The sequence below is a fragment of the Poecilia mexicana genome, unplaced genomic scaffold, assembly GCF_051168715.1.
Source record: "Poecilia mexicana isolate PSO_F unplaced genomic scaffold, ASM5116871v1 scaffold_6, whole genome shotgun sequence".
NCBI lineage: Eukaryota > Metazoa > Chordata > Actinopteri > Cyprinodontiformes > Poeciliidae > Poecilia > Poecilia mexicana.
In genome coordinates this window covers 6,302,571-6,315,756 of record NW_028263375.1, presented here as the reverse complement: position 1 = coordinate 6,315,756, position 13,186 = coordinate 6,302,571, and the positions used below count along the sequence as shown (strand labels likewise).

General features: G+C 38.9%; 1 protein-coding gene and 1 long non-coding RNA gene across 3 annotated transcripts in view; one reads left to right on the top strand and one right to left on the bottom strand.

The window, feature by feature from the left end:
- The window catches only part of LOC106925363 (guanine nucleotide-binding protein G(o) subunit alpha), a 106,695-nt gene that overhangs the window by 27,699 nt on the left and 65,810 nt on the right, over nt 1–13,186 (bottom strand). For both annotated transcript variants that reach the window (XM_088006135.1, XM_088006136.1), the window contains one exon: nt 10,953–11,113. In XM_088006135.1, coding sequence (XP_087862261.1) covers nt 10,953–11,113 — 161 coding nt within the window. The remainder of the gene's footprint in view (nt 1–10,952; nt 11,114–13,186) is intronic.
- Nucleotides 2,189–3,761, top strand: LOC148158607 (uncharacterized). Its single transcript, XR_015763007.1, has 3 exons — nt 2,189–2,341; nt 3,022–3,446; nt 3,623–3,761. It is a non-coding gene; the product is annotated as an uncharacterized LOC148158607 (long non-coding RNA).

Sequence of the window (13,186 nt, the reverse complement as noted above, 5' to 3'; positions counted from 1 at the left end):
CGTTGTGTTGTAGTTGGTAGCACTACTGCAAGTTTCTGATTCCCCCCCAAAAAACAAGAAAACATTTTCTGCTGGACTTTCTGGCCTGGTTTTGTTTCTCTGAGTGTAAAGAGTGCAGAAGTTTCCTCCCCAGATCAAAGATACACATGGTTACTGGTAGCGACAGACTTCCCGTATTAAACTTGAACCCTCAATTAGTGGGAACTTGCTGAAGGCCTCTGGTCAAGAGACCGGGAATAACAGGAGAGGTTTAGTCTGCAGAGTCATGAACACCTTCAGTAAGACATCGTTCAGTCTGCAGGCCAGGAGCAGCAGTCTGGGTGGTCTGACTGCTTCTTAACGTCGTTCAACTCATGCTCATTATTTCTTCATATTTAAGGTAGATTGATGGCTTAAAGCATATTTTTCCACCTTATTAGGACTCTTTATTTCAGTCCTTCTTCTGTCCATCAGACTAACAGGCCAAACCAGGAAGAGGCAGACAGCCACTCTCCTGTGTTTACATGCCTTTACTGGCTTCCTGTTAAATGTTGAACTGAATTTTAATATTAAATTATTTTGTTTTTAAGGCACTACACTCATGTCAACATAACCTACCATAGATGCTAAGGCTAGTTAGCATAACCACAGATGACAGATACATGGTTTTCACTGTTTCTCTGCTATTAGCACACTGAGCAGCGCAGACAGGAGGTTGATTGACAGCGCTAAGCTCCTCCTCCTGGCTCTGATTGGTTGTTTTTGTGGTCTGCATTTTCAAATAACAATGTCACTGGGAGGAAGTGGAGGAGCTTGTCTCATACAACATGGTGACTGTTTTAATAAGAATGGAACAAACATTTTTTAACAAGTTTCACACTGCAGCTTTAAGATCAAATTTAAAAAGCTAGTGACAGATCAGTTTAGATCAACATAAGCAAAAATATTGATTACTAAAAATTAAATAGTGGTTAAAAGGACCCAAACTGTTTCCGCAACCAATCAGGTTTTATCCGTCTCTCATACGCCTCACTGTTTTCTTCTAAAGATTTCTGAGGAAGCAATCATAAATCACTTCTCCCAAACAACCAAACACTCTGCTCTCCATCAGCAGAGGTGAACCCTGAAGTACGGACTGAGAGAAGAGATGTGCATCATGCGCACTCAAACGTCCTCCCAACGTAATGGATATAATGCTTTTTTATTTTTAGATTGGAGATGTTCTTTTAGGGCTAGCAGACACTCAGTTACTTCCAAAGGAAAAAGATAAAGGCTCGAGGGAGAAGATACGTTGACAGAGTAAGAAAAGGTAGATGGAAGACACACACAGCTTCACTGATGAGAACTATTGATTTTATAGGGAAACATTGCTTAGATTGTGGTTTGAAAAGGAAGAAGAATATGACGAGCTGGTCAGGAGAAGACGAAGAAAACGAGAAGCAGAAAGCACTCTTTACCTCCGGAGGCACAACTGGGCATTAATCTGCAACCGCAGTGTGTTTTATGGAATGAAAATGAACGCAAACACGCACCACATCCTACACAGGCGGGCTCTGTTTGCTCCCAGTGAGCGTGAGTGGACAGGATTAATGACGACTCGATGCTGAGACAGGTTTCAATTTACAAAGTGAAATGGCAATGATTAGATTACAAGGCAATCAAACAACCCACACATTCTTAGCATTAATGCAACAGAAGGAAGAGGAGTTCAATTGAAAAGAGAATTGAGAACAAATTAAAGCTGCAAGCAGTGAAACCCATCCAGGCCTCTGAAGAATTTTATTGTCAGAGACTTTTCAGGTGGCAAAAACCTGAAGAATATTCCTTTATCATGTGTCAAAAGCACCAAACTATCACAGATAGAGTCTGGAGCAAAGCATTTGTAGCATTATTGGTATTTTGTGTAAATCCGCTAAGTGTGGCAGACATTTGTATTCAATCTGCCAAACTCCATTCTTACTAAAACCAGCCTTCTCTGCTAATATGACAGCAAGTGTTTGAGCTGCGTCTCTGCTACACTGAAAAAAGTGATTTTGGAGAGTGGTAAATATGATCTAAAAAAATCATATAAAATGTAATAGATTTTTTCAGTTAGCTAAGGAATTATAAAATAATGGGTAAATTATACATATGCTACCCATTCGTTAACAGTAAAAACCTGTTACATAGGAAAATAGAGTAAAATATACCCCCGAATCTTGAGTCCGGTGCACGCGTCCTGATCCACACTCCGTACCAGTAGGTGGCGGTAATGCACACCATTAAGTTGTGCATTACTTAATGGTGTGCAGAAGAAGTCCGTTTTTGAATGAGCGGGACAGGGAACTCTGGATCCTCTCTGCCATCGAACCGTGAGCTGAAGGTAAGCTATTTGTGAATAATAGCGCGAAGGCAAATTGTAATATTTGAAATGAGATATTTCACTTCACTTATATTCAATATGCATCTGTGTAACATGCCATTACTTGAAATCAAAGTTTGAATCTGTCCCTGGCGCCACCATGACCGTTAACCGTCTGGACAACTAAGTTGCAATGAAATGTGTTCGCGGTGTGCTTTTTACAACATTAGCTAGCATGCATGACTGTGTCTGACCGCTGGTTTTAAGGTTAGAAACTAGTCAACTCCAGCTTTTTCTAATATATTGAATGGGCGGATGTTTAGGATAGATTGTAAAGGGGATAGTTCAGCTTTTGCCGAGTGTGGTTAAGGTATAATGGTCATTAAGTATCTGCAGGTCTCTGCTCCCACTTCACGCTGCACCGAAATACACTGCTGTCAATGAGGAACAATTCATTAGTGTATTTTCGCCTCAGTCTTAAAATACTACTATACTAATATGTCGCCAACATATGAAATGACTGACGTGTTTTATGTTGTTTACCTGTTAGCTCTGTTAGCTCCCTTAACATGGCAGCTGGAGTCGGTCTCCGCCGCGGTCTGTTTAAAAACAAAATGATCCGCTCTCCAGATTACCTGCATGCCCATGCCTATGAGATCTGGTCTCATTTAAAATGTTATTTTTGTCCTTTTATTACCTAGATCAAGGAAGAGTTCAGACGTATCACTACATTTTCGTGGAGGAGACATTCATGCTAAAGCTGCGGTCTAAAGGAGGGGCTGCTGGTTCCAAGATGCGCTGGACACTATAAATGACGTATGTTGTTTTACTTTTTTTCCACAAATATGTCATTATTGATATACGTGAATTAAAAGTGAAATAATTTGTAAAGAATTGCTTTGTTGTGAACAAAGTTGAGCTCCTTACCAACTTAAACTACCCTTTTTTTTTTTTAGCAATTCTGTCTTACTGTATGTAATTCTCTCCCCACTCTCCACTAACAGTCTTTTCAGTAAATTGTATCTCCCTACAGACACAGAGCATTGAGAAAAAAAGGGATGCAGTTGTCTGCTGCCTCATTAACTACCTTGGTGAAAGACTAGAAGATATTTTCCATGACTGCCAGGTATGTCATTGATAACAGATGATTGTTTAACTCAAGGGATCCTCTCTCCCCTTTTCCTTTTATCTTCTAATCACTCCCCTTTGCTCTCCTTTAGATAAGTTGAAATGTATTGAAACAGCATCTTCAATTAAATTAATAATGTGTATCTTCTTTGTTTCTTTCTTTTTAACATGTAGGAATGTGAGGACTACACAGACAAAACAATGAAGGTGATCGTGATGCACAACATCATGGCTGAGGAGGATCCATCAGATGTGTCTAGTGATTGAGGGAAACCAAGTGATGGAAGGATGTGGAAGCTGAACAAAGGCATGTGTGCTGCTGATGGGACTGATATATGCCCTCAATCTTGACTATCCAAAGCAGCTCAAGAACACATTTGAAGCTTTTCAAAAACTTTTTTTGGAATTTGATGGGGTAAAACTACTGAAGAAGGTCCACAGCCTCAAAAACAAGCTCATGCAATAGACATACATTTCCCCTCTCGTTCCAAGAGGATCTTTTGTCTGGACAGATATTTTTAATGGAGTATAGTTTTATATTTTTGTCCTCTTCCCTTCTCTGCTCCACACACAGACACAGAAATATATGTACAGATGGATACATAAGTATGTGGCAGCCTCTCTCAGCCCACTCCATTGTTCTCTGATTTCTCCACATTAACAGAACTGGTAAAGCAATAGAAACTGGCCAGTCTGGTCAATACCACTGAGTGAATCCTGAAGAATTTTGAACTCTCCCTCTTTCCCTCCCCATTTGTTTTCTTTTATTCTCATCCTATCTCTGAGAGTGAGAGCAAGCACAGAAACTAAAGAATGTTGATTTTCTGATTTGTCTTTATCCAGAAGTTTGATACTGTACACACACAAACAATCTCATAGAGTTTGTGTGTGGATTTTGTGGCTTTTAAAATAGAATAAGGGGTCTCTGAAAGTGTTGTTCGCACTGACAAATTATCAAGAAAGAAGATTTGAAGCCATTAGCATAGTGAGTTATAAAACGGGTTTATTCATTGAAATGTTGTGTAAAGCTGTTGTACTGCACTTTATTAATTTTTTGGATAATTTAGTGTATTATTGCTGCTTATAAACAAGGCAGTTCAGTTATTTGTGTATAAATACACCTGCAGATTGCTGATTTGCTCAGTCACTGTTGTATGTGGCTGAAGAAACACAAGTAAGAGTTTAGACACAATAAAATCTTCATGTGACTGGACATCCATTGCACCTCTGCTCTGATCACCTCACTTCTTTCATTTTCTCTTCTCTCCTCACTTCTCCTTTTCTCTGATCTACTCCTTTCTTATTGAGCAGTCTGGATGTCCTAAAACAGGAATATGTTTTATTGTCCAACATTTGAAGTTGTTAGGTTATAACGCAGGTTCATTATTTGTAATGTTCTGTGACACTGTTGTGCTGCAATTTATTCTGTGTTTCTGTTTTTGATGACTTTATGGATTAAAAACATTGAAAAGGTGTATGATCTGAATGTCTTTTTGGGGGTAAATCTTACCTTCTCAGAATAAGTAATGGTTATTAACTGATTTTCATTAACCTTTATTTGTAAACATCAGGTATTACCTACTAGCAAACAAGACATAGTTTTACCTAATTTAGCTGAGTAAGTAGCTGTTGAATATATACATAAATATGAGGTAAATTTTACCCAATTTCTTTAAGTATTTCATATATTTTTTGTTCAGTTATTTTATACTCAATATATGGTACTAAATTTACCACAAAAGAGTGGATGCAAATTGTTACCTCAGATTTATTAGGTAAATTCTATAGCTTACTTTTTTCAGTGTAGATCTGCACATCTAGAGACTGAAACGTTTTCCCATTTCCCTCTACCAGATATTTCAAACTCAGATTGAGGAGAAAAGCTGTTGGTAAATCCTACTGAGAATCTTTCAAAAGGATTTAGGTCTGAACTTTAAAACTTAAAAAATATTCTCATGATTTGTTTTGTATGGAGGCCAAGAAGTTTCATTTTGTTTTCAGCTGAGCAGAGTAACTTCTGCCTCCTGTTTCAGTCTGTTTCAAGCTTGTGTCAAACTTTTCAGCAGCTTTCTTATTGCCATCCTTTTATAACTTTGAGACTAATCAAACGATGACAACAGATTGATGAGTCATTGATTCAACAGATTCTCTCCTCCAGCATTACGGCGGTCTAGTTGACTGTTCCTCTGATTAACGCTCTCCTTGCTCCAGTCTGCCAGTTTGGGTGGACTGCAGCTTGTTCATCCTCTCTTTGTTTCCAGATGACGGATGAAACAGGGTTGACGTTCAACGCTTGTTGTTTTATAACGTAACTCTGCGTTAAACTTCTCCAGTTAACGATTGGACCGATCTGTTAATATCTGTATCTGTCCCGATATTGAAAAAATATTCTAGATCTGGTGTCAGTGACAATGTTCCCGAGTCATAAGATGAAATCTATTCGGTCTAAATCTATGCATGGTTCTCTCAGCGATGTCAAACTTTATTATTAATTTTACTTTATATTTAAAATTCCTAATCACACTTTGTGAAGCACTAGAAAGAAACTGCTGCAGTTTTTTTTTACTAATTTAGTAAATCCATTGTTTTTTATCAGTTTCAGTTTCTTTATCATTTGTTTTACACTGGCTGATTTACTCCTGTTTGCTTACATGTTTGACCAAGCAGGTGAAGCTAATGTGTGAGCTATACTTGTGCAGTTACCAAATAAATTTTCAATTCAGAGCTTTTATGTCTGCGTTTGAAAAAAATGTACGTTTTAGCCGTTTTTCTGTATCGGATCAGTATCAGCTGACGATAAACCTCAGGTATCGGTATCTAGAAGTGAAAAAAGTGGATCAGTGAATCCCTACCTACAACATTCTCTCCAACCTTTCTGCTGTTTCTTAGTCTTCATGCAGATGTTTGTTTGCTAGTGAAACTCTGAACCATGAAAAAGTCAAAGAGCTCTTTGTAATTTTGCAAGACGCTGTACGATGCGTCTCACCCTGGCAGTTACAACAATAGATGTAAGAAATGTTTCCTCTTTCCATCTACTGCAGTGAGCAGAGTAACTATGAAGGCTATCAGTCTATTTCTACAACTCCAGTTGTTTGATAATTGAGTTAGAAAGGTCAGTCAAAGGTCAGTAATTGTTTCGACTTATCCATTTGTCTTTCACAACCTTTCCTTTGACACGCGGCTGACCCCTCTCTGCTGCTTCTGCTTGCCGTTCACCCTGCAGCCACTTCTCGCTGCGCTGAACTTGCACTAACACTCATGTCAACATTATTTTATGCACAGCACCGTTGGCCGCCTAAGGACTCACACACAGACAGCAACGTAAATTACATTTAAAGCAGCCTGGAAAGGGATGATAAGTTTTCTGTCTGGTTTCTGGATGACATATAGTATGTGCACAGCTGCTGCATTAGTCTTTCCTCTCAGACTGATATTTCTCAACATGGCGCATTAAGTTGATTAACTCCAGACCCCTGAGTGTGCTCGCCTCATTTCACTGGTGATGTGCAGAATTATAGACGAGTGGTGGATTTAAAGCCCGGAGAGGCTGTTACTGTTCAAGATGAGCAACCGATTGGTGCAAAAGCTAATAAATGTTCATTTGGATAAACAAAGTTTAATTTTCTGTAATCATTAACAGTCCTCATCCTGCCCTCTGACTTGGAGGAGTCTACCATGTATGGTATAGGAAAGATCCCAACCGCTCTGTCTATATTAAAAGTTCTCATGGCTGAAGCTTTCAGAAAACTATTTGAACTATTCCAGATTATTTTGGTTGTCTCTTTCCTCTCCGATGCTCTTTTTTCTCTACAGCATCTGAACTGAGAAGCTTGACTTTGTCCCTGACCCAGTTCTGTGTTTATTTGGTTATATGTTTTGATCGACTCCTCCAGGGCTGTCTTATGTCATCGATCCGGTTTGTGGTTTTCATGGACAGCATCTCAAGGCGTCGTCGTGGAGAAGGGGGCGTCTGGTTTGGGAACTGCAGGGTCTTATTGTTGCTTGTCACAGATGATGCGGTTCTGTTGGCGTCACCTCCAGTGTGAACTGGAGTGGTTTACTGGTGAGTGTAAAGTGGCTGGGATGAGAGCCACCCACCTCTGGGCTGGGGGTCAGTCTGCCTCAAGCAGAGGAGTTTAAAGGGGACATATTATGTAAAACTCACTTTTTGCGCATTGTTGTACTTCCATTTGGGTTTCTACTGCTTCTAAAAACAGTCCAGAAACACACAACTGTTTTTTGGATATTAATTCATGTTTTTTGGTGTCTGGAAAAATAAATTTGTCAAAAACCTCCAGAATGTAACGTCACAAATCAGCAGGCAGCTGGGGTTACCTAGCAACCCCAGCTGAGCTTCAGGTCATCAGGTCAGGTGGTACAATGGCTGCTGGAAATAATAATAATTGTTGTTGACTAATTGTTCAGAAACCACTTTCTTCATTCGAAGATGCATGGTTATATAGTTGCGCATTTGTTTTTAGTCATTTTAATATGACTAAATGTTGAGTTGGGGGCATGAACAGCAGCAGCTTAATGGTATTTAAAGTGACAAAGGCCCTAAAACGGCTCATTCTGCAAGGAGCTCACAATACGTAGAACGAAAATCTCATTATGTAAGAATCATTTTGTGCAAAAAAACAATGAATAGACATGTTTCGTATTGCTACACCTCCAAAGCAGCAGCTGCCTAAAGAAACCTCATATTAGCTTTTTAACCCTTTAATTTGATTGACAGCACTAGTTTTTTTTGTACCAGGATTTCATAGGCTGCCTTTTGAGACATTGTATCTACTTCATGTTCTCAGGTGATTTCATGATTTATCAGACCTGACAGTAAATGTGGCTCATGAAAGTTAAGTCATGATGTAACAAGGAAGCAATAATATTTTCACAAACGGTCAGGTTGATTGGATAGATTTGTCTTTTAATACATAAGTCATCATTTAGAAACTCCATTTTACATTTACTCCGGTTATTTTGCCTAAAATAATAAAAACAATCTGTAGGGGTATATCTGTAATATGTTTTCAGGGCCAAGTATGTGACATTTCTTTACATAATTGTTTAAAAGAAGGTCACCACAGCCGAATGAATTCATGGCTGTTGCTTAGTAACCAGTGTTGGGATGGTTAGATACCACCCTCTGCTGTGATTTACTGACACAGTTTTACTTGTGACTTCTTCAGAAGCAGGGCTGACAGAAAGTAACATAATAAAACCACAGAGCAGCATGAAGAAGAAAAGGTTTCTGCCGTCACTGAGCAGAGGAAGCAGGATAAGGAGAGCAAAGCTATTTCCCATAATGAGGGATATAATGATGGTTTTTCTAAAAACAACAAAACCAAAAAGAATTTTAGTTTCTTACACCAATTTACAGCTGCAGCATAATCAGAGGCACTGCTGCATTTAAAGTGGATCTTCTGAACAAAAAGTCTAATTCAAAATCTGTTGCAAAAAAACTCAAAGTGCATGTTTTCTTGCCTCGGCATGGACTGTTAAATATTGCCAACTCAGAGAATTTAGCTACCAAAATGTGGCATTTTGACATCATTCTCAGTGAGCGTACATGCATGTTGTGTGATCGCCTTTCTAAATTATGGCCGTGTCACAAAGGCAGGAATGTAAATCGCAGATGGAGTGTACAGTATGTGCATTGTGGTAAATAGGTCAGAACACTCAGGGCCTTTGCACACAAACACACAGAGGTGGCTTCAGGCGGGACCTACTCCTTTCACACAGCAGCGCTCTGCTTTCTATGGAATAAAAACACGCATTACGTGCATGTGTGATTACAAAACCTGCACCATGCACAGAGATGTCTCTTTTGTTTCCAAAAGAGCAGAAAGCTTTGACCACAAGTGAAACATCACCAGATTTCTGGGGTTTCTCAGGAATGATGCACAAACGCACACTTAACAACAGTTTGTGTGGTCTGGTCATGTGATGTCTGTCCTGTCGTTTCATTGGCTGGGCACTCTGCTTGGCTGCACAGGCCACAATATAATAGGAAGTGTGCATCAATTTTTAATGTGACATTTAACACACACACACAAAGTGACAAATAAGCTGCAACTAAAAGGTTCATGTCTGAGTTCACTATCAGTTTGGACATCAGTTTTCAGCACTTTTTATTGGCTTTTACCCCAAAATGATGCTGAAACTCTTCCGTGATAATATCTCCACTTAAAAAAAAGAGGACACCAATTTCAAAAATGCATTTATGTTCTTCATTTCTTCTCTGCTCACTTTTTTTGTTCGATAAGTACTCTACCTTCTCCTTTATTGTACTGTAAAGCTTTGATTTGATTCCTGTTACGAATAAAATGATCTGGGCTTCAGGACATGTGATCAACTCAATGGTCTGAGATTTGCAGAAAACCAGGAATTGAATTAAAACAGGCGTAGAAAGAATAAAAGATGTGAACAAAGACAGATGTGCTTTGTTTTAGTTATTGTTGTTGTTCTATTTGAACCTTTAATTTTTTTATGAAAATCTGATATGTGATTTAAAAATATGCTACTGTACGACAAAACAGTTAATGATGACTTCAACAGTCAGATCTTTAAATGGTTCTGCTACAAACAGCAAAGTTATGTTTAATGTGTACAAGCTCTTCTGTGTCCTACTAGCAGTTATTAAATCTGAGCAGACTAAAAAACTTAGACAACGAACCACAACCGAGATGAATAACTTATGACATTTGGTTACATTGTTCATATACTTTACTACAGGCAGGTTGAACTATTCTTTCTTATTTTATTTGAACTATTCTTTCTTATTTTATTTTTAGTCCTTTCAAAGGACTTTTCTAGATTTCCTGATTCTTCCTCATTATTGGTGCCGATTCTCTTCAGCGAGCTCACAGTAACTTGATCATTTACATCAGCCCTGTTTAATCCGCTTCTATCAAACTGTAGATAGTTTGTCTATAAAATCTGGTTTGTTTGACCACACAAGCAAATTCTGGTCTGCCTCAGAACCTCGGAGTGAAGTCTGATGCGATTTGAATGCAAATGTGAACGTCAAGCACACCAGAGACTGCTCCAAAACAGAAACAGGACTAAAGCACAAGGAATTCTGGGTAAATACAAACATAACTAATGCACCAAATGCAATCATGACCTTTTACCAAAGACAAAAGAGATTTCATAGACCTCTAAACTCTGAAACCACTCTATTTTTGTTTACACTTCATGAAGAAGAAAGTTGTGCTCAATCCTCTGACTTCCTCAGAGGTTTTAGTGCCGTTTTCTTCAGAGGCTGTTGATACAGCGCCACCACAGGTGAGGAGGGGTTCCAGCTTGCTCAAAGTTCTTACAGGAGAATAACCAATCAAAATGACTGTTTCAGAAGAAGGCAACCACAGGAAGTAAAACATTACCCAAAAAGCGCTCACAAGTAAAGAAGAAACTCGTATCAACAAACCTTAAACCAAACCTCAGTGAGTCTCTAACGTCTGATTTGTAGAACTCTACATGAACAGATTTAGAAACATGGACGTACTACTGCGCTGAGTCGTTGAGCTGGTACTCCCGGGCGCGGCTGAAGCACTCCTGGATGCCCGAGTCGGCCCACAGGCGCATCATGGCGCCCAGCAGCTCAGCAGAGTACGGCTCTGTGTCCTCCATACGACTGACGACGTCACACACCATCTTAGCGTCCGCCTGCAACACAAACACAAAAAAGAAAACAACCGGTTAGCATGCTGCTAGCTATTTCTGAGGGACTGATGAAAACACCTCAACACAGCAGGACGTCTACTCGTTCACTTCGACAAATAATAACTGATGAAGTGTTAAATATAGCAGAGAACAAGGGCAAAGTTCAAACAGGGAGAAGAAATGGCATAAGTCCTTAAAACAGTGGAACATGAGCTATTACTGAGCAAAACCACCCAACAGAGCTGCTCTTACAGAGGCGTCACTCCTCATCTATTTTCATCACTCTTCATTATGGGCAAACCTTAAAAAAAAAAAAACTAATATAACAACACTGGACATTCAGACTGAAGTGGCTGTTTGAAAGCTGCACATACAGAAGATCCAGAGGGCTGGAAATAGACGGAGCGCTCTGGCATCTCGCTCAGCCTGGCGGAGGTTTGTTTTTAGGCTGTTGTCATGCAGCTGTGATCTGGCCACGCTTCCCTTCAGGGCCAGAGGCTGCTGATCAGCTCCGGGCTCCTTCCACACAAAGACGCCCCAATGCAGCACTTCTCACAGAGTCACAGCATAATAAACCGCTCATATGATCGCAAACACCCGACAACAGAGTGTTAATCTGCTACACTTAAAACATACAGATGTCTATGTCTTCATATTCGTGGTTTAGGTTAGAAGAAGCAAAACATCACAAAAAAAGACAATATTGATAGATTTTCTTTTTAAAATCAGCATTTCTCAAACAATTTTGTTTTGTACTTGAAATGACAAGCCAAAAAACTTGATTAATAAATGCATTCAGTACTGGGTTAAAGGTTAAAACCACCCATAATTCATCCGTTTTCCTTCTAAGCATCACCTGAAGCGTTTTCCTTCGTTGAATCATCTGAAGAGGTCCTGATTAAAACCTTCTCCAGGTCTTCTGGACATTTTCAAAAACTTTTTATTCAAGTTTGGATACATTTTTATTCACTTTCTGTCCAGATTTCAAACTTAACCACGAAACAATTTGATGGTCAAGTTCCACTCATGCTTGAAGTGAGTTATTCAGTAGAAACATGTACTAAAACCATGTTTTGTATCGCCTGTGGAGGCTCTCCTAACCTGTTCCAGGACTAATTATAAGTCACCATTAAATCACAGATTTTCTAAAAAATATTTGGAAACTCAATTTTGCATTTACTTGTTATTTTGCCTAAAATAATTTAAAAATCTCTAACGGTAAACCTGTAATACTTTTTAGGGTACTGTACACAATGTTTTTTTTTAACATAATTGTTTAAAAGATGTTCACCATAGCCAAATTAATTGTTTTAAATTAAAAAAAATTCTGCTAATTTGATTAAAAAAAATCAGATTTTAAAGGTAATGCATTTGCTAACAAGAGCTTAAACACTGGGATTTCTGTCAGCAGAATTTTTTTACTAAAAAAATAAGAAATTTTACATCGTTCTGGAATCGTCCAATCCTCTCTCTGCTTCCTTGACAATATACATTCCTGGATTAATCTGTTTTCCCCACACAAATGTAAACGTCAGCAGTAAAGGCGATCAGATTTACACAGCTTCTGTTATCTGAGTCAGTGACGCTTTAGATTTACAGACCACAGTGAAAAACAAACAGAACGTACAGCAGGATTTACTGTGTTACTATAAATGTGAAATAGGAAACCCAGAGAGCTCAGCGGCAAAATAAAGACATAACACAGCGACAGGAGATAAATATCAATTAAGGAATGCATTAAAATCCACCTTAGACCCAGTAACTGCTGTCACTAAAACAATACATCATTAAGCTTTACATCAGAGAACTCAGCATGAAGCCAGTGGAGCGGTATAGTGTGTCAGATTTGGAGCCGATTTTCATCGAAATGTAATTATAGCCAGACATTATAATTAGATTGTGCAGCACTCAGGCTGATATTACACCACCTGAAGTCAAGGTCTGTGTGAAGTCTGACATTCTACAAAATTTACCAGCAAAGTGACTGAAGCTGAGCACAGACTGAGCGCTGTGGTGATTTAAACACAGCCGCTCTGATGAACTCATGGATTGCACAGTTTAACCCCAAATCAGAGC